Source organism: Falco peregrinus, chromosome 7 (assembly GCF_023634155.1).
Source record: "Falco peregrinus isolate bFalPer1 chromosome 7, bFalPer1.pri, whole genome shotgun sequence".
NCBI classification, from domain to species: domain Eukaryota; kingdom Metazoa; phylum Chordata; class Aves; order Falconiformes; family Falconidae; genus Falco; species Falco peregrinus.
Genome location: NC_073727.1, coordinates 53,836,360 through 53,855,279, shown reverse-complemented (window position 1 = coordinate 53,855,279; position 18,920 = coordinate 53,836,360). Strand labels below are relative to the sequence as shown.

The window sequence follows — 18,920 nt, the reverse complement described above, 5'->3', positions numbered from 1 at the left end:
GCCTTTCAGCTATTGCTACCCATAAGAAGAGCAATGCCGATATTTTAAGTCCCTGCCAACCTCATATATTCCAGGATCTCCAGATTCTAGACGTGGAAATATCTCTAGCTTCTTTTCAGCATTTATTCGCTCTTTCATTTCTTCTTCTGTATATTTGGCATCAGTTGACTCCAACTCGCTCACCATTGCATCAAGCCAGTTGGTTCCTGAAAGGATAAAGACACCAGTAACACATCCATAGAACTGCATTTTTCCATGTCAGCCTGGCTGACAGGATATCCTGCCAAATAAATGTGAACCCATATTCTACTTTACCCTCTCAACAAGTGGGTGTGCTGGTTTTGGCTGCAATAGAGTTAGATTTCCCCATAGTAGCTGGTATGGGACTATGTTTTAGATTTGTGCTGAAAACAGTGTCACTAATACAGGGATGTTTTAACTATTGCTGAGCAGTGCTCACACAGAGCCAAGGCCTTTCCCATTTCTCACCCCACCCCACCAGCGAGTGGTCTGGGGGTGCACAAGAAATTGGCAGGTGACACAGCTGGGACAGCTGACCCCAACTGACCCATGGGATATTTCATGCCATATGATGTCATGCTCAGCAAAAAAATTGGAGGAAGAAGGAAGCAGAGGATGTTTGGACTGATGGCATTTGTCTTCCCTAGTAACGATTATGCGTGATGGAGCCCTGTTTTCTTGGAGATGGCTAAACACCTGCCTGCCCATGGGAAGTAGTGAATGAATTCCTTGGTTTGCTTTGCTTGTGCATGCAGCTTTTGTTTTACCTGTTAAACTGCCTTTATCTCAACTGACAAGTTTTCTCACTTTTACCCTCCTGTTTCTCTCCCCCATTGCACCAGGGGGGAGTACCTATTTGCTGGCTGGGGTTAAACCACAACACTGGACAATAATCAAGAAGAGGATGCCAAACGCCAACAGGGACAAAGCTGTCAGCCAGATGTTGTGGAGTGCTACCCTGCTCACTTCAGAAGTACATCCCACCCCTCAGTGGAAACAGAAGCAGACCACTACTGCTCTTTCCAGCTCTGGCGCCTTTTGGTCACCTCAGACTACTCCCTGTGGAAATTACCCAAGAGCAGTGGAGCCCCCCGCACAAGGCCAACTGAGTTGTCCCTTGGCTGTTTCTGCTCTCCTTCCACAGTGCTATCTTTGGGAACACACTGTTCCCTCCTCCCAGCCAGCTTGGGTTTAGTCTCTTCATGATCAACACAGTTTGGCCTCATTCCCAGCCCCCAGCTAGGCTTCCATAACTGGCATCAGAACGGGTCATCAACCAAACCACCAGACCGTCAGGATCCTGTCACCATCTTTGCACCAGGCTTAGCTGTCTTGGTCTCTGCAGCCTAGAAAAACTGGCATGTGAGGGCCTGTGCTCAGAAAGTCTCAGTCTCAGTTTTCAACTAATACCTTCTGGAATGTGCAGGTGGACCCTCACACCTTTAAATCATTTCTGCCTGTGCTGCACACAAAGGGGATGTATTAAGGACCAACAATTCCTCGTTTTCTGAAAATTTAAGATATTTAAGATATTAAGATATTTCTCTAAAGTGAATAGGGAAAAAATGAAGGAATCTAAAATGCCCATAGTGAAAGAGAGGAAATAATCCAAGAGTCCTGATGGCATTTATGTCTTTCTTTCCATTTAGATACAGGGGCATCACCTGCATCCTGCAATGCAGTAAATCTGTGGAAACTGCAGTTTGTCTGCCCTCATTAGCAGGATATACTCCCTGTATTGCCCTTGCAGTAAGTAGGGTAAGAACATACTTTCCTGTATTAGCAAGACTGGGGAGAATATCAAGGGGTGTGATTATCCTGCTTTACCCAGCACTGGTGAGTTCACCATTTGAATACTGTCTGCAGTTCCTGCACTGAAGCACAAGTGATTTTGAGAATCTGAAGTGAGTCTTGCTGGGCTTCAATTAAATCACTGGGAGCTGGAGGAAATGAAATGCATAGAAAGGCTTGGTTTGGTGAGGATGGAGAAAAAAAAAATATAATAATGCATGGGGGAATCTTACTGCAGTCTTCTAGTACTGGAGGTTATAATGAAGTCAGAGCCAACTCTTCCGAAAATTGGCCAGAAAATTACAAAAGGGCCATACTGCAAATCACAAGGGGATGTCTGACTGCACAGAAGTACACACACAAACAAACAAACAAACAAAACTCCCAAGAAACAAGCCCCAAAAAGACACTACAGTGGGAAAACACTACAATAGATTTCCATTGAGTGGTGAATGTCCACCCACAAAGTTTTAAAACTCTTCTGAACAAAGCCTTGAGTAACCAAACCTAACTTTGAAGGTTAGGTCTTTGAGCAGGAGGTTGTATTATTTGACGTTCAGAGATGCCTTACAACTTAACCAAATGATCCTATGCAGTCTGATGTAACCATAAGCTTTTCTCAGGTATTATTGCTGTGTTAAATGATGCACAAACTTCCAGAATGCAGCATTGTGTGCTACGTATCAAGAAAACAACACTCACCTGTTTTAGGATAGCCTGCTAGAATCACATCATCACTCCTGGTTTCAAAGGATTTCAGAGCTTCCAAAGTTTCTGGGCTGGTAAGTATAGCTGGGTATAAAACACCTCTATAAGAAAAGAGCGTGTCTTCTGGGGAAACCTTGTCACTCTGTGAAAAAGATTTATCCAAGATTTCAATGACTCTTTCCCGATTTCTGCTCATGTTTGTATCGCTGTGGAACTCTTTTCAAACAAACAGATACAAGCTGTCTTCCCACAGTGCAGAAAAACTTTATACAACATATTAGCAGATTGGGTGTTGACTCAGGAACGAAGGTACGAGTCACTGATTAACTCTGTACTCTGCTGACTCCTTTTGAAATTACAGGACCGGATGCTGACAATAGTGACATAGAGTCTGTGCTGCCGCTGATACTTGGAACAGCAATCTATTGGGGCAACAACTAATAGCATTCTAAATATTAACCAAAGAAAGACCTATAAAGAATATTCCATGAAATATTTTTAACTGAAAATGCAGTGCAATTTGCTGACTGGAGAAGCAGCATGTAGCAGGCACATGGGTAGGGGATCTCAACCTTGATTGCCATTGACTCCATGTCATGGTTTAACCCCAGCCAGCAACTAAGTAACACCAAGCAGCTCTCTCCTCACTCCCCCGCACTCCCCACCCACCACCCAGTAGGATGGGGAGAAGAACTGGAAAAAAGTAAAACCTGTGGGTTGAGATAAGAACAGTTTAGTAGTTAAAATAAAGTAATAATAATAACAGCAATTAAACCAACAACAATAGTAATTGTAATGAAGAGGAGAGGGAGAGAGAAGAAAAAAAAACCAAACCAAACCAAACCCCAAGCGCTGCACAATACAATTGCTCACCGCCCAATGCCCAATGCCCAGCCAGTCCTTCGGCAGAGATCCTGCCCCTCCTCAGCCAGCTTCCCCCAGTTTGTAATCTCCGCATGTTGTTCTATGCTGTGGAATACCCCTGTGGCTGTGCTGGCTCTGCTCCCTCCCAGCTCCTCATGCACCTGCTCACTGGCAGAGCATGGGTAACTTGAAAAGTCCTTGATTTAGAGTAAGCACTACTTAGCAATAATTACAACATCAGTGTGTTATCAACATTATTCTCATACTCAACCCAAAACACAGCACTGCACCAGCTACTAGGAAGAAAATTAACTCTACCCCAGCCAAAACCAGGACACTCCACTAATGGATACACATCCAAGCCTGCAACTGCTTTCCAGATGGTGGCTCTACCCTGCAGGCATTTACTGTAACATCATCACTTCGGGTTTCTCCAGAGCTAAGGACAAGTAACACCTAAGCCATACTTCTCATGATTAAATACCCACATTTGAGACTTTTACTTCACCAAATCCTACAGGAGGGTTCCTTTCATGTGAAGATCTAATACTCAGGTATGGCATTAGCTTGGGTCAAATTCTACCTGTATGACTTCAGTTTTATTTCTCTCTACACACGTCCACAACCTAATCTTTGGGTAAAATTGTTCTTGGTGTGGGAGTTACTGGCATTCTGGCTGATGCCTTTTCAGAAGATAAGCACAATTTTAAGACCTGGAAGGAAGATTGCTTACAGTTACATAAAAAGATTCATTTCAAATTATTTTTCTGGTCTCCCAAAATGCAGAACCATCAAAATAGACCATTTTATTGGAAATATTTTCTCTAGTAGTGCTACTTTACTCATAAAAACTGGGGACACTCTTCATATATTATGCCTTCTACCAGTTTTGTTATTGTTTTCAATTTTCTGCACATGTGTTTACTCTGAGTTGCAGAGGAAAATTTCCTCTCATTCACCAATAGTAAGGAGTAAGAGCGTCAAGAAAATAGCATCTTTCTTCCTGCCTCCAGAGCCAGCTGCCTGAATCCTGAGGGAGCCAGATCACCTCAATGTGAAATCTTTAACAGCCTGTCACCTGAGCCACGGCAGACACTGGTGCCTCAGGGTCCTTTAGCCCTTGGACCCTGAGCCCAAGCACAGGGGAGCACAGGGGAGGGCTCAGAGCAGCCCTGTCTTCTCTGGAGAGGCTCAGGGGAGCCAGGTGTCCTGAGGGTGCCGGGAGTCCCAGTCTCAGAGCTGTCTGCCCATCAACTGAGTATCTTGGGGCAAGCAGGCAACCCTGGAGGAAGGCTGTACGACTGTAGTACATCTCACATGGTCTCCAGGGAAAACTCTGAGTTGTTCAATTCATCTACCTGAAAATCTGCCTTGGATGGAAATGCTGTTAGCAGGCACATTTGCAGTACAACACAAAAAGATTCACCTTATCCTTCTTTTGGAAAATTGATTGGGGAGAAGACATGAGGTGTGTGATGGGCTGGTATAATTCTTCTGGTTTCTTCATCCTCTTTAAAGCAAATAGACAGAAATACAATGTAAAAATCCTCTTTCCTCTTCAGTGGAAGTATATAATTTCAGGAAGCATAGGTTAAAAGGAAAAGAAAAAAGACTAAACCAGAAAGAAAGATACTCTCTTTTCTTTTGTTTTTGTTTTTGTTTTTGTTTTTGTTTTTGTTTTTGTTTTTGTTTTTGTTTTTGTGTTTTTTTTACAATTGGCAAGCATCTAGCAGTGGTAAAGTTTGAAAACCACTGCTATTATGTCAGTCAACTATGTCTTACCTTGTAAACAGATTCTCAAGTTTTTCTGAATTGATTTTTCACCTCTGATTACTTTTCACCCCCTCAAAAGTTACTCATCCTTCAAGTCTCCCACATTCATTTTCTGATATGGCAGGTTGCCTTTTCCATCCTCCACTTTCCCACCTCCTTACCCTACTGAATGCAAGCATCCACAGAGTATCTCTAATGGAGCAAAAGCACATGAGATGTTACTGCTCTGAACAGCTGTGTCTGTCGGGGTGAGATTGTAAGGGCAGAAAGGGACTGAACCCCTAGCTCTGGGATGACACAGGAGAGGATAAACTTCAGAAACAGGTCATGGTCTTGTTTTCCATCAGATCAGCAAGGGTGTGTCTACTGTTTATTTTAGTTTAGGTGTTCTCCAACTAGTTTTAATCTAATTAGTTTTATAGAGTAGTGGTAATGTAGTATAATTGATATCTGAGGAACTACTGATAGAGCTTGTGTTTCCCCTGTGAGCAGTGTAGCACCCAGTCTTTCCAAAGATCGCTCCCAGACTCAATAACAACTACCTAAATAATTTCTCATCTGAATATGCTGCAAGGTTAACAGCCTTTGAAGATCAATTATTTCCCTTTCTTAGCTAAAGTAAATGTGCTACTCACATTTACTTCTCAATGCCCAGTGTGCCTGGAAAGCCTCACCGCAAGCAAGGGCTCTTAGGCAGTACCAGTGTCTGAAAAGTTGAAATTTCAATAGGATTCAGCCAGTGAAAGTACGGAATGTAACTCTAAAATCTGGTATGGATCTAATCTGGGAAAAAATATGACTTAAGGAAGTCAGACTTGGTACACTCTTGCCCGTTTCATAAACTGGAGTGTTTGGTGACAATTTAACAAGAATTAACCCAGACAGGGGATCATTAAGAACATCGAATGCCATATTCCAAGATGCCTACAAGTACAGATCTAGAAGGGACTTAATGTGACTTTCTAGTCCTCCCCTGTATTGTTAGAGTACATCAAGTATGCTTATCTTCCTCCTGCCAGATACTTCCTTAAATTTCTCTGCCGCCTCCCTAAACAGCATTCTCCAGTTTAGTCTGACCTGCAACCATAGGCTGTAATAATTATTGCCTGTGTCTTAGGTATGATCCTCCTGTCACTGTAGGCCAGAACAAGATTTGACCTTTTTTCGTACACAGCACTTTCACGATGTTAGCCCTTGCTGAGTGTGATTCCTCAGGTCTTCTCATGCCAAGTGCTGCTTGACTGGTTTGCCCCCATTAATTACTTGTGCCTCTGGTTTCGCTTTTCTAAACGTAGCATTTTAAACTTACCTCTACTGAACTTCATGTTTGCCAACTTCTTCTTGATTTGTTGTGGTGTTTTGAATTGTTTCCCCATTTTACCCCAGTACTTTCAGCCCTCTGTTCTGATCCCCAGACTGAAAAGTCAGTCATATATGATACTTTACTGTCTGCCCACTGTGTTAAGAACAGTGTTGAACATGATTAGGACTCACCACTAAAGGATATTGCTTTAATTGTCCTCCCAATTTTACTGTCAGCTGGCACGTACAGTTTGACCATGAGCACACTATAGCCACCAAGTTCACAACTGCCATGTAAACAGGCAGATATTCTGACCCTGCCTCTGAATGCCTTTTGTCACTGTTGTATGAATTTCTAGGAACACAGATCTACTTTCAGTATTTTTATTTTATTTCTATAACCAAATTTGCAAGTTGCAATCTCCACATATGAAGCCATACATTTGTTGATCTAGATTGTGCCTCTTCTGTCACATAATTTCAGAACCTCTCTGATGTTATCAGCTATTGCATCTTCTGCCTTGACACAGAGTCAAGGACCTTTCTGCTCCTCAGCCCACCCCACCATCAAGTAGGCTGGGGGTGCACAAGAAGTTGGGGGGACACAGCCAGGACAGCTGACCCCAACTGACCCAAGGCATAGTCCGTGCCATATGATGTCATGCTCAGCATGTAAAGCTGGGGGAAGGAAGGGGGGAAGTTTGGAGTGATGACATTTTCCTTCCTAAGTAATTTTTATGCATGAAGGAGCCTTGATCTCCTGGAGGTGGCTGAACACCTGCCTGCCGGTGGGAAGGGGTGAATTAATTCCTTGGTTTGCTTTGATTGTGTATGTGGCTTTTGCTTTACCCATTAAACTGTCTTCATCTCAACCCACAAGTTTTCTCACTTTTACTCTTCCAATTCTCTCCCTCGTCCCACCTGGAAAGAGTGAGCAAGTGGCTGGCTGGTGCCTAGTTGCCGGCTAGGGTTAAACCATGACATCTTACAGATCACTACGACTACCTGAAAAGAGGTTGCAGTGAGGTGGGTGTCAGTCCCAAATAACAAGCAATAGAACAAGAGGAAATGGTCTCAAGTTGCACCAGCTGAGGTTTAAACTGGATATTAGGAAAAATTTCTTCACCACAAGGGCTGTCAAGCACTGGAACAGGCTGCCCAGGGAAGTGGTTAAGTCACCATCTGTGCAGATATTTAAAAGATGTGTAGACATGGCACTTAGGGACATGGTTTAGTGGTGGACTTGGCAGTGCTAGGTTAACCATTGAACTCAATGATCTTAATGGTCTTTTCCAACCTAAATGATTCTATGATTCTATAACTCAGCACTTCTCAGGCTGCACCTGGAGTACTGAATCCAGTTCTGGTGACCACAATTCAAGAAAGACACAGACAGAATGGAGGGGGTCCAAAGGAGGGCCACAAAAATGAGAAGGCTCAGGGAGGACCTCGTCACAGTATTCCAGCATTTAAAGGGCAGCTACAAAGAGGATGGAGGATTTCTATTCACAAGGAGCCACATGCAGATGACAACAGGCAATGGGTGCAAGGCACAGCAGGAGAGGTTTCATCTTAATATAAGAAATAAATTCTTCACAGAGAGAACAACCATTCACTAGAACAACCTCCCAAGGGATGTAGTAAGAGTCCTCATCACTGACAGTTTTCAAGATGCAATAATCTCATCTAGGCACCCTTTCCCAGGAAAAGCTGGACCAGATGATCTTTTGAGGTCCCTTCCAATTTGGGCTGTTCTATTATTCTATAAAAGCAGTGCCTCTGAGAGGATCTTGCCTATTAACACCAGCTCATAATCTGGAATCCATCTTGAAATTTTACATTCAGCGATTAAAATCCCTAAGAATGCTGATCCCCATTCCCCTTCATTCTCCTCCCTCTAATTTTGACCCAGTTTGTGCTGAAGTCATGGGGAAGATATCCTTTGTCATCAGTTAAGGTTGTGCCAGAGCCATATTTTTGCTAGTGATCTTTTCTGTGAAGATATTGCTTGTTTTGAAACACTTTTGGAAAAAAAATCTACATATTAAATAAATTTAAATAGTCTAGAAAGACTACATTTGTCTAGAAATAGAAAAGGGGCATTTCCTTCTAGGTGATAGCTCCAGAAACAGGACTGTTAAGTTTATCTGAATATGGTTAGTTGCCATCTTCTTCAGCAAATGAGTGTAGCCAAAGCAAGCCAAAGATCTCGCCTTTAAAACAAAAGCCCACTATTCATCACTGTCACTGTAAAGGCTGCTACAATGGGATTATTACAGTAATTCTAAGGTGCTTGGATTATTTGAACTAATTTTCTGGCATATAGCATTCACAAAATCTGAGAGTGCATTGGAAAGCTCTAGCTCTAACCAAATTCAAGAACTCCTCAGGCTTTACAGTACACGTCATACTTTAACTTTGTTCCCAGTTTAGTTCCTCCTAAACGTTCTTCAAAGGCTCTGTCCATTTTCTCGTTCTGATCTTCACTGAAAAGATTCCTCCAGTCACCGACACCACCTTTGAAGAAACAAATAAAGTCTTGAAAACCAATACATTTTATTATGTTTTGTTCTATAGATCTGTCACTCTTGTTCCATTGTACACTAAATGGAGTTGTTCCATTTTTCAAGATAAAACTTCACTCATTTTTGCAGCAATATAATTACGTGAAGTCAGTGGAGCTACAAATCTGTGAAACTGCTATAATGCAGAAGAATATACTCCTTTTAGGGAACTCTGTCCAAAAAAAGCAGCCTAAAGTCCTGATTCCCTGCAGCTTTCTACTCCAGTGAGTTATGACTAACAAGGTGGAAGATCATGAGGACTTGATCAAGAATCATCTGGCAGGAAGCAGACTTGGGTTTCTGTTTCCTTGGCAGCTTGAGTTTTTATCCAGTGACTTCTTTAAAGTAAAATTCAGAAATAGATTCTGACAGCCAGATCGCCCCCCTCATGTCTGTGTCCCCTATACTACACAAACAATAGTAGTTTCTCCTTCTTTATGTACCTGATTTTTGTATGCTAGACTTACTTCTAACCTGTGAGTGTGAACAGAGGATTGGCAGTGGCCCTTTCTGGAGATCCTACACTCTCCTAAAAAAGTGTTATCATGCCACTCAGATTGCGTTTGACCCAATTTTGCCTGCTCCAGCAAGCCTCTAATGGCTGGAGCATCAGTGATCTTGGTGCAGAGACAGGAGTTCAGGCACGTGACAGTTCCTCCCTCCTGCCAGTCATGTGTGGGCCTCTAAAATTTTCTCTGTGTGGTTGCTTCTCCTGTGCTAGCTGCAACCTTCTGCCAGAGCCTTGCTGGGTCTCTTCCTCTTCTCACCACTGCTCCTTGACTAGTCTTCTCAAGCATAACAGTGATAACCTGCTTGACATCAATCTATAATGCTAGTATGTGTGCAAAACAGAAGCAAAGGTTTGGTGGCCCAGGTTCTTGGTTGTGTGACATTTCTACCTTTGGACCTCTTGGAGCTTCCTACCTTTGCGAAAGAAAAGATTGCCAAATGTCCCATGGGTCTTCTGTGAGTTCTTCTTCATTGACTGGAAGCTGCTTCTCTCTACCACAGTCTGAAGCTCTTTCTCAGTCAGGGGAATCCCAAAGAAAGCAGCTATGTTTTTCACACCCAGGACGGGATTCTGAAAAGAGGAATGTAACATACCACATGGCACTTGAACAGATTACACTGTTTTCTGAGGTGTTTGCACGTCCCTACATCTCCCTGCTGGCTACGTATATGCAGTATTCATGCAGTGAATGCAGGAGTGGAGGTGGTACATAGTGTTTCTCTTTTCTGTAATTATTTCAGAGGATATATGAGCTGTCTTCCTATAGATCACAAAAGATTGCATGTCATTGACAGTTGAGGAAAATCTACACTGTTGAATATATAAAAGCTCAAAAAAAATTATTGAGGATTTTGATTTACAGTGACTTGGGCTTATATCACAACTAAAGAGAAAACAAGAATCATTTTCACAAACAAATTTTTCAAAAGGCTTTTAAGTTTGAATTTCACCTTTCCTTCCCTTATATTAAAATTCTCTCTCATACAGTATCACACAATTTGAATACACTACATGAAAATAATGGTTAAATGATTAGGAACAAATGGTCTTTGATGTATAAAATATTGGTAACTATTGGTAAACTCACCTCTTTTAGCTCTTCGTAAGTTATTGTCATAACATTTTCACAAGTCGCATATTTGTTCCATTTAGAAAGGTATTCAAAGTAGCACCCCCAGGGCACTAAATAAAATTAAAAAAAAATAAGATGAAGCATAAATGAAGATTAGATAAGCTCCTTATGAAATCAACCAGGTTTTAGTCCTTAAACTGATCCCTCAGCCATGGACAATATTAATCATGTCTATGCCAGAGTTTACACCCTTTTGTGCAAATTATCGGGGTTTGCTCCAGGCTGTTTTGTCACCTGCACATGTCTCAGGCATATGAAACAATTTGTAAGTTGGCACAGTAAAACTTGTTAGTATTTCAAGACAGATGTGAGTCCACCAAAGAGCTATTAATACTCAAACCATCTCTGACTCCCTTAATCCAGTTCAAAACCTTGCTTAACCCTCCCTTCTGCTGGCCATGTGATATGCCAGACTGAGGAATTTATGAACCTTTAAGCTAGTGAGATTATTTTCTTTCTTTTTTAATGCACTAGAGTTAGTGCAAATCATTTCTCTCATCAAATTTTATGTGTATGTGTTTAGACGTCTGCGTGGGCACAAGATAATGGACATTGGAGAGGCGGGCTGAAGGGGATCCAAGATAAAGATAAGGAGGAACTGCTTCTTCCAGAGAAAATAGCAGTTTGTGTCAGTTAAAGTAGTTTGTGGGAGTGCAGTTTTGATAAGGTCTTATCCTCGGGCAGTAAGACAAGTACAGTAAACTTTAGTTGAAAATTCTAACTTTCAACCTTTAATCTCCATTTTTGTTCTGTAAACCAAAAAATATTAGTGAAGCTGATTTACAAAGTGCAATTATTTTAGACAAAGTCAAAGCCTTGAATAATTCACACAGAATAATATACTGTACATTTCTTTGTCATGAAATCTACGAAGAAATCATCCCAGGTGTCATAGGAGGGAAGAGTAGGTATGCCATTGGCAAAATGGTAAAAAGATGTCGCTAAATCTTTTGGATTGCGCGTCAGCAACAATATCTAGAAAAAGATAAAAGACATAACAGACTATAGTATGAAGAAAACAATAGTCTACTTTATAATTTCAGTTTGGGGAACTTCTACTATCTTGTATGGTACTTGCAGAAATAGCAAATTCACTGTAAATTCAGAGGGTGAAGTATTTCACTTTGCTTCCGTACCTTGTGTAGATGATTGCATATAATCATTAAAATATCTTTTGCATTTTAAACAAATTATGCAGAATCTAAGTATATTTTGCTCAATACCAGCATCATTAGTTTTTTAGGTAGTGGGGAAAAATCACAAAAATACAAATTCTCTCCAAAACTTGACATGCTAAAGTGGTTGTGACAACACCATAAAATACATCCCATAGGAAATTGTGTCAAAATACATTTTACTACTGGAGGATTTATTGCACACACACACACCCATCTCACTTGTGGAGACTGATACAAAAGTGCCAATAAGGACAAACTAAGATTAAGTGAGTTGTATGGTAATACTTAAACAAGCATGTAGAAATGGCCACCCTGCGCACATTAAGTATAAGAGTGGTTCTGAAAACTGGCAGAAAAGTACTTGGCTTTAAAGTAAATTGGCTTAAAAAAATCTGTCAGTGTGTTCTTCAAGACATTAATATCAGCACTCACCTTGGCTTTATTTTTGAAGACAGAGCTGGGAAGATTTTCAGGAAGAAGATGAGTAACCATAATTCTTCGAGAAGCTCGTTTGTTCATTCGCTTTAAGAATTGGAAGGAAGAAAGTAGACAATTCAGTTAATACAACTATTCTTTTAATCAGCCTGTGATAAAATATTGTCTTGCTAAACTTATCAATAGTTATTGGCTGATAGAAGTACTAATTTTTTGTAAGTGTTATCCTGGGATCTTAGTGGACTGCTCTGAGGAGCTCTAATCTTCAAAGGCCCCTGAGAATGAGCAATTGGAAAGAAATTAGCCATTGCTAAATCACTTCAGTGATAATGAATTTAACTTGTTCTGTTAGACAAGCAATCATATCTGAAGGTAAGATGCAGAGTCTAAATGGGGGTATGTGAAAGCTGAAGGATCTCAAAAGGAGAGAGAAGGGGTGAGGAGGAAGAGCTAGTAAAAGCAGCAGAAGCCAGTATTTCAGTATGTGGCATTTCATGAAACTCTTCTTAAATAGAAAACATGCTACACTGAATTTCTGCAGTTCTTCTGCATCTAATGAGTATGTGCTCCTCTCAAGGCCTCTGAAGTGTCCATTTACCCGTTAGCATCCTGACCAGATGCCACATACAGAGAAGTGTGAGAGTTCTTATCAAACAGTCGAATATTTCACACACCATATATTCAGTATTTGAAGCACAAAATTTTGACCGCTTTCATATGTATTCTGTGCCCACCTCATATTTCCCAGTATCTCCAATTTCAAGGTAGGGGAATTCTTCTAGTTCTTCATCATTCACCCTGCTTTCTTCATTCTGTGTTTTCTTTTCAAATATGGCTACCAGATCACCTAAGATTTGACCTACCCAGTTTGTGCCTGAAAGGAAAAAGAAAAAAAAAAAGATATTTTTTTTTTAAACCCTTTAGAATAAACAGAAATGGATTTGCCAGGAAAGTCAAGAGGTAGGTGAGTTACCTGGATTCCTTTTATGTGATACAATCACAGCTGACTATCTGGGCAATCACCTCTCAGGGTCCTAGCTTTTGCCTTTTTAAGGATACATCTCTCCAACTCAAATGGCTCAGTACATCAGAAATTAAATTGTATATTGTAAACTAACCATTAAAGGAGAAGAACCACAAAAATTCAAATAGGAAAACGTGCATTAATATAATCATTTTTTGTTGTGACAAATATAAGTGGGATTAATGTGATAAACCTATACCTCAAAACTTATTATATATGGTTTCTGACATGCTGCACAGGATTCTCTTGGAAGGAAAGATGGGTTGCAGAACTTCAGCACAGGGGGGAACAGGACTAGATCTGAAATTTGTGCTGCATGTGCTCGTTTTCTTTACCAATCAGCAAAATTTCTCTAAAGTAACATTTCCATAACACTTTTTTTTTTTTTTTTTCAGAACATAAATAAGAGCCTATAGAGAACTTGCATCCTTAGTTTACCATTTCTTGATTTCTGGACAAGAGATTCCCACATCTTTGTCACTACAGTATTAATAACTGCATTATGGTGCATAGCATTTCTTCAAAAATAAAACACGACAAAAAAGCAAAAACTTTACAGTCCTGTCAACTGTGACTATTTACTGTAAAACAGTGTGAATCCAATCACTAGAGAAGAGAAAAAGCTACATTAAAATCGATATGAGACACATCCAATCCAAATGTGTAGCTCCAATATGGGACAAAATAGGGTGCTTTCAGGCAGGAGTGAAGATGTAGTAAAGACCACAACCCTAGCAAAAATCCCTTGATTTCCCAATAGTCAAAAATCTGTGTGTTCACTTCAAGTGTTACAAAAATAATTTTTGATACTTATGGATTTCAGATATTCTTGACATCTATGTGAAAAAAAGAAAGAGAATATGCAGTGTGGCATGTGAAGGTCCTAAAAGCTCCATTCTGTGTAGAAAATATAAAGCTATTAACTTTACAAATATAAATGTGAAAGCAGATCCTGCACTATCAGGAGGTCTAGTTATCTCTGGTATGAGAACTGTACTTTAATTATCTCTAATTTGTACATTTAATTTCATAACTGTAAAAAGTAAAAATAACAGAAACCTTTACATACTATAGAAAAGAAAATCAGATGTCTTTTTCTCAGCCACTTGAATAATTCCTTATATAAAATCTTCATCATTAACTTTGTTGTGCTTTCTCAGAACAAAATTAATTCTACAAAATTTTGTGAAAAGTCTAAATACTATTATTTAGTTAAATATATAGCATTAAATATAATAATATATATTATATATATATATTTAGTACAAACCTTGTTATTTGCCATTACATTACTTGATTTATGAAGAAAGTAAATTATATTCACCAGATTTAGGGTATCCTGCCAAAATGACATCATCACTTCTGGCTTCAAGGGACTCCATGGCTCTGAATACTTCAGGACTACATAAAGTAACCGGGTAGAGTATCCCCTTGTAAGAAAAAAGCAGTTCGTCACGACGCAGGGTGTTAGCAGCAGCTACTGCCTTATCAACTAAATCAGTAAAATTTTTCCTGGACTTCTCCATTCTTCTCTCTCTCTTACACACAGGCTCCGTCACACTGTGAAATCCTATGCAGAAAGAACCACAGGTTACCTTTTAAAAGGGTTTAGGTTGTTTTGGGGGTTTTTGACCCTCTGAGCAATAATTTACTACTCTTTCTGAAACCATACAGAAATACACACCTCCAGTCAAAGACCTTAAGTGATTTCACCCTTTTGAAATCAGCAGAAGTTGAATATAAGCAAACAAGAAAACACAATTGCATTCTAGGTTAAAGGGCTTAACTAACTTCAAAATACCATGCCAAAAAATCTGTGATTACAGCACAGAGTTTGTAAAAAATTATATCAAAATACAACTACATGAATTGCAGGCTGGTGTTAAAGCAGCATGATCACATTTCTCATAGCAATTGTGCTCTTCCCAGTACTCGCTCTGCTGGGACCTTTTGTTTTTTTGTTATATTACTCATCATACTCACCCAAATGGGATCAAAACCACGTTGCAATTGGGAGAGAAAATACTCGGTGCACTAGCAACTGAGCTGTGAACCATGCCACGAGGATGGCTGACTGCTCCCTCCAGCTGGTGCCCAGGAGGGCACATGAACACACACACTCTTTGACCATTGTTTGGACCGCAGTACAGAGTTACAGTTTTCTAGTAGTTACACAAAGATGACTCATCTATATGTGTTCTTTCCTTAATGAGCTCAATTGTTGTTTAACAACTGATCAGTCATTACTGCATTGGTCATAATATAACCTCAGCTACAATGATGAGCATTTATAATGCACAGCAGGTGCATTGAACTGTCATGGACTGAAGCTAAGAAAAAGTGTTTAATTGGTATTTTTACCTGCTGGCAAAAAAAAAAAACCCAGTGTTGAGGCAATACACAAAATTTGGGGTGGGAGTGGTGTAGAGAGTTTTTCTTACGTAGTATTTTTCTCAGTTGTGATTAAAATGATTCAGTAAAAAAAGGCATGGTCTCAAGATTTGGGGTGGGCGTGGCACAGAGAGTTTTTCTTGTGAGAGATTCCAGACTGACAGCCCTAAAAACAGTTTTTCTTCTCTCTTCTAAGTGGGGAGGGGTGAGGACTGAGATGAGCTGTGGACTTGCAAGACTGTTACTGGTATAATGCAGCCGTGTTCTGGGAGAGCTGATCCTGGAGACAGAGGGTGGGCTGAGGCAGACCAGCTGGGGAGCTTGCAAGGATGCCACCTCACCCCTGGGCACTGCAGCAGTTAAGGGGTGGGCAGTAGCCACAGACCTGCACAGCTTTCTCCTACGCACCGCACAGCAGAGGTGGCTGCACAGGACCTAATGCACTGGCTGGGCATCAATTCAGAAATTCGGCAGAGCAGAGAGCTGGTCTGGTGTCTCCATAGTGAAGTGTTTTTCAGCCTGGATCCTTCCTCTCCCTCAGAGCCCATGGCTGGAGGCTTTTAAAATGCTTTACAAGTAACTAACCCTCCCTGGCTCACCCCTGTGCCTGGGGCTTCAAGCTTGCTGCTGCGTCTGAGGCAGGTTGCCAAAATTATTTTGATATGTTTGTCCCTCACCCTCATTCCCTAAGGAAGGAAAAAGAGGGGAATTGGTATGTGAATTATTAATGTATCTCATGCAATAGCATAGTGTTGGAATAGGATTTGCATGATAGAAAAGAGAGCTCATTTCACTCCCACGTTTCACTCACTGCAGAATAATCCAAAGAAACTTTGATAGAGAAAATACAAAGGATTTCCAGTGTAATTTTGCCAGAGAGGGCGATCAGGGCAATTATTCCTTGGAGGCATGTTTTAAACTTAGGAACTAAAAAAAAAAAACAGTATTAGTGTAGAAAAACCAATTAGAAGACATAAGTCATGAGGAGGGATTTTGAGGGGAGTTAAATTTCCTGGTAACAAAACAGCAGGATCAAGATTTAATAATGTGAGCCTTTGATACAGTCATCTGCCATGACACCTGAGCCAGGAGATAGGAGGAATGTCTTGCACCATACATGTTACACCAAGAAGACTCTCTGATCCTGCCAAATACTGAACCTAGAGACCGATGGAAAACACCAGTTCATTTAAAGTTTCTAAGAAGCAGCTTTAAAAACAAGGAGATTATAAACAGATTAAAGGATTTGGTAATCTCCAGATTAATGGTATTTGTTGTTCAAGCCACCACAATGCCTCTAAAGGTTTCTGACTTCCCATACTTATCAGACCTGGTCTTTCCTGATTTTGGAGCTTTGCAGAAAGAGGTTGGTGACCTTTTCTGTGATAGCTGCAGGACACTGCCAGCTGACAGTTGCTTAGTGGACTGATCTGCCTATGCAGATCTATTCCTGTTAAATGAAACAACAAAGAAATATCCTCAAACCTTGTGCTTTCATGTGGTAAATGGGAAGAGGTGGGTTTCTATAACTATTCCTATGACCTGCATTAATCTCAGACTCTGGAGAAGGCTTCCATAAATTAGTCCTCCAAAATGACCCAATAAGATTTAAGATCCATTAAGACTGATCCATTCATGGAAGTACCCTAAAAGCCCACTGATCATCCATCTGCAAAAAAACCCCAGACTTCAGTGGAGGGACATTCCCTGGGACCCTATGAATGAATCCATGAAAAGTAGGGCTTAAAGTAGAATTGGCTCTACAATGGAAATGCCATATGTGGCATTTTTCCCTCTGGATAATTTAGGATGTGCCTGATCAGAGGGGAGTCAAAGCCTTCAAACAGAGACCAGGATGATAAGATGTCTTGGTTATGTTCTAAAATTTTGCATACCCACAAAGGAGCACAGAGAAACAATGGAGTGGAAGCCCAAATAACACCCTGCCCAGATACTCCCAGGCCCACCACAGTAGCCATCAGCCCACCAAAAGCCTGTCTACACAAGCCCAGAGGGGCACAGAGAGACAAAGACAGGCAGGAGCCCAGGTTAAGGACTCAGACAAAGGGACACCCAGTCTGGGCCCCTTCTAGGGCTGTCCCAGGTGAGCTTTAGCCCCAGTGTCCTGGAGAAAAGGTGACCCATCAAGATGATGGGTGCTGGAGTACCTTTTGAAGACTGGCAGAGGTTGCTGCCTGGGGTACAAGCATATTAAGGAACACAGGGGAAGAGCTTTTCATGATCGCACAGGACTTGTCAGGAGTACATGACAGGTGTGATAGAACTACCATAAAACAAATTATTTACCAACTTGCATGACACTATTGTAATTTACTTAAAAATACAGGAAATACTGAAACAGAGATTAAAAATAATTAATCCTCAGTACAGGATCTGGGCTCATTTTCTGGACTCCTCTAAAAAAAAATGTTTGATCTGGGGTCTAATCTGTTGTAAAATTTTCTAGGATCCTCCTTCACCTTTTGTTTTCCTCCTGAATTGTAAAGCTTTCTTTGTGACAATCGCTGACCCGGACAAAGCTGGTCACAACATCAGATTAGACCAGTAGTATACTCAGCTCTGTTTTTCTGCTGCCCAAAATTTCCCATATATCTCTTCTGAATTTCAGCATTAGCTTTGCTGTCTCTGACAAGTTTCCACTCTCTTAATCCCCTCTCTGGAACAAGGTAGGAAATCAGCAATTTTCCACAGCTTTCATCATCTCTATTAACATATTGGCTAGTTGCCAAGGTACAGATGCAAAGGTTAACTGCCCTTTCCCTCTTGTTAATACTCCACTAGGTAATAACAAAAAAACATGCCAGTAAATACAGAGAATTTCATGGCACAATGCTGGAGAAATCATCTTCTTATACTAACCTGAAGAAGTCAGCTGTATGTTAACAGACTCCTCAAACCACCAGCAAAAGAGATTTATTTCCTTACTTGTTGGTTTTACCTGATCTTTCCCAACCCTATTGGTGAAATTAATTTAAAAATTTGGAAGTCTGACTAGAACTTTGTTACCAAATAAATGTCCATTTGGAGGCCAGTGACCTCAAGAAGTCACCTGTTGCCTCATTGTGCATCTATACAACCTGACATTAAAAGAGGAGGGGTGGAAAAAGAAAGGAGGGAGCCAAGAAGAAAGTCCCAAACAAACCACTCCTTGATGTTATGGAGGATTTTCTGATTCTTGCAAATGCACTAAATGTCTGATTTCCAG

General features: G+C 40.7%; 2 protein-coding genes across 7 annotated transcripts in view; both read right to left on the bottom strand.

Annotated features, from left to right (window-relative positions):
• LOC101910735 (sulfotransferase 6B1-like) overlaps window positions 1–2,844 on the bottom strand; it is a 30,109-nt gene extending 27,265 nt beyond the window's left edge. For 3 of the 5 annotated variants that reach the window (XR_008748160.1, XR_008748161.1, XM_055810924.1), the window contains exons 1-2: window positions 2,515–2,843; window positions 61–206 (exon numbers count right to left, since the gene is read on the bottom strand). Coding sequence is in view for 3 of the 5 variants with exons in the window: in XM_055810924.1 (XP_055666899.1) it covers window positions 61–206; window positions 2,515–2,716 (348 nt within the window). In the remaining 2 variants the exon portion in view is untranslated. Of the gene's footprint in view, window positions 1–60; window positions 207–2,514 lie in introns of all 5 variants that reach the window. The other 2 variants (XM_055810923.1, XM_055810922.1) reach the window with 2 other exon arrangements.
• Window positions 2,845–6,829: 3,985 nt separating this feature from the next.
• On the bottom strand, window positions 6,830–15,380 carry LOC101922986 (sulfotransferase 6B1-like). Of its 2 annotated transcripts, XM_055811081.1 has the most exons (9): window positions 15,287–15,380; window positions 14,628–14,873; window positions 13,014–13,153; window positions 12,277–12,366; window positions 11,515–11,641; window positions 10,622–10,716; window positions 9,948–10,104; window positions 8,871–8,976; window positions 6,830–7,137 (listed from the first exon to the last, which is right to left on the bottom strand). In XM_055811081.1, the coding sequence occupies exons 2-9, from the start codon at window positions 14,827–14,829 to the stop codon at window positions 7,125–7,127; spliced, it is 930 nt and encodes a 309-aa protein (XP_055667056.1). In that variant the 5' UTR covers window positions 14,830–14,873; window positions 15,287–15,380; the 3' UTR covers window positions 6,830–7,124. The 2 variants fall into 2 exon arrangements, with proteins under 2 accessions (XP_055667056.1, XP_005230944.1); XM_005230887.3 differs by having other exon boundaries at window positions 6,830–8,976; window positions 15,287–15,379.
• Between the last annotated feature and the right edge of the window lie 3,540 nt (window positions 15,381–18,920).

Bases quoted from the DNA above. Each gene is read 5' to 3' on its own strand.
- LOC101922986 (XM_005230887.3), bottom strand. From the start codon at position 14,829: ATGGAGAAGTCCAGGAAAAATTTTACTGATTTAGTTGATAAGGCAGTA. The intron at 10,717-11,514 runs GTACAGTATATT...AATTTTATTTAG, and splicing joins AGATTTCATGACAAAGAAAT to TGCCCTGGGGGTGCTACTTT. The intron at 8,977-9,947 runs GTAGGAAGCTCC...GTTTCTTCAAAG, and splicing joins CAATCTTTTCTTTCGCAAAG to GTGGTGTCGGTGACTGGAGG.